The 1,549-nt window shown below is 40.2% G+C and overlaps 1 protein-coding gene across 1 annotated transcript in view; it reads left to right on the top strand.

The window, feature by feature from the left end:
- Positions 1 to 867, top strand: part of LOC104809667 — a 1,369-nt gene extending 502 nt beyond the window's left edge. The window contains exons 2-3 of the mRNA XM_010535711.2: positions 149 to 217; positions 274 to 867. Of these exons, the coding sequence (XP_010534013.2) occupies positions 149 to 217; positions 274 to 867 (663 nt within the window). The remainder of the gene's footprint in view (positions 1 to 148; positions 218 to 273) is intronic.
- The last annotated feature ends 682 nt before the right edge of the window (positions 868 to 1,549 follow it).

Here is a 1,549-nt window from a genome sequence, read left to right as displayed (position 1 = left end):
GATTGGTGATAGGTGACTTGGTCATAGTTCACAGGACAATAGGTCACATGGCACCAGGGCAATAGGTCACATGAGAATTGGTCACGTGGTATCAAGACAATAGGTCATAGGAGAATAAGTCACATGGTACTATGTCACATGGTCACAGGTTCACAAGACAATAGGTCACATGGTACCAAGACAATTGGTCACAGGTCAGAGGAGAATAGGTCACATGGTACTATTTCACATTGTCACAGGTCACATGATCTGATGTATTTTATTGTTATGCAGTTGTCGTTTATGTACAAAATGGAAGACATTCAGTTCTCTCCTAAGATAAATACCAAGTGTTACCCGTCAGAGACAATAAAAAAACTGAAAGACTTGTTAAGCCCTGAAGAATGGAGGTATTTCAGTCATGAGTCGCAGTTTCAGCATTTGTTTCATATGCAATTTGATGGCACGCTGAAAATGGCTCCAGCAGCATTCCTGATAAACCATTGTGTCAATGTGAAGGATGAAAAGGAATTATGGTTTGTTCTAAATGGTGTGCCCATTAGATACTCCATCGTTGAACACGCTCTCATATCCGGATTGAAATGCGGTGAGTATCCGGCTGGATGGGAATATATGAGGAAAAGTCAGTTTAGAGTGAAGACTTTTGGAAATCGAAAGGTATCTAAGGAGAGTGTGATAAGACATCTCGAGAAGACGCCAACTCAAAGGGCTGCTGATAGGAAGAAACTAGCTGTTATCATGTTGCTCGGTGGAATACTGGATCATGGCACCACAGATGAGTTTATAAACCATGATTTGGTGGATATGGTGGATGATTTGGCTTTCTGTGAGAGATTTCCATGGGACGCTACACATTTGATAGAATGATTGATCAAGTAAGAAAGAGTTTCGGAAGTGGAGGACCGAAGAAGAAATGACACTGTCGTGGGTTTATAATCCCTCTTATGGTAAGGGTTTTTCACTATGTGTATAAATGAAAAGTACCGTTATTACATTGATTTGTTTTGGAATTTAATATTTACACAATATGGTACAGTTGCTTCCTTTCGAATGCATATCAAATTTGGGTGCCAACGGGATGTACAAAGACGTCGAGAGAGCGGATCCGACGTATCCCAGAATGTGCAAGAAGTCTGTCAAAGCAAATGTTAGATGGAGTTTCAAGACTGTTATAGACCAGATTGGCGCTAAAGCAAAGGTACACAGAAAATAGGACATGGTGTGTTGGTCACAGGTTTCATGGTCACATGGTACCATGTAACTCGGTCATATGGTACCATAACCTATTTGGTCACATGGTACTATTTAACTCGGTCACATGGTACCATAACCTATTTGGTCACATGGTACTATTTCACTGTCACATGATACATATGGTAACAATAAGTCTCATCTATTTTTCAGGGAATTAAGAGCATTCTTAAGAAGGAAGCGACAGAAGAAGCTCTTCTTTTTTATCTAGAGGATCTCGATGGAAGTGAAGATCCAACGGTTAAAATATGGATGCAATATCTTGAGAGGAATCCGGAGAGCATATACTGGAAAAAAA

The sequence above is a fragment of the Tarenaya hassleriana genome, unplaced genomic scaffold (assembly GCF_000463585.1).
Source record: "Tarenaya hassleriana unplaced genomic scaffold, ASM46358v1 Cleome16, whole genome shotgun sequence".
NCBI classification, from domain to species: Eukaryota; Viridiplantae; Streptophyta; class Magnoliopsida; order Brassicales; family Cleomaceae; genus Tarenaya; species Tarenaya hassleriana.
The sequence above is the reverse complement of the archived record's forward strand: the minus strand, read 5'-3'. Positions and strand labels throughout refer to the sequence as shown.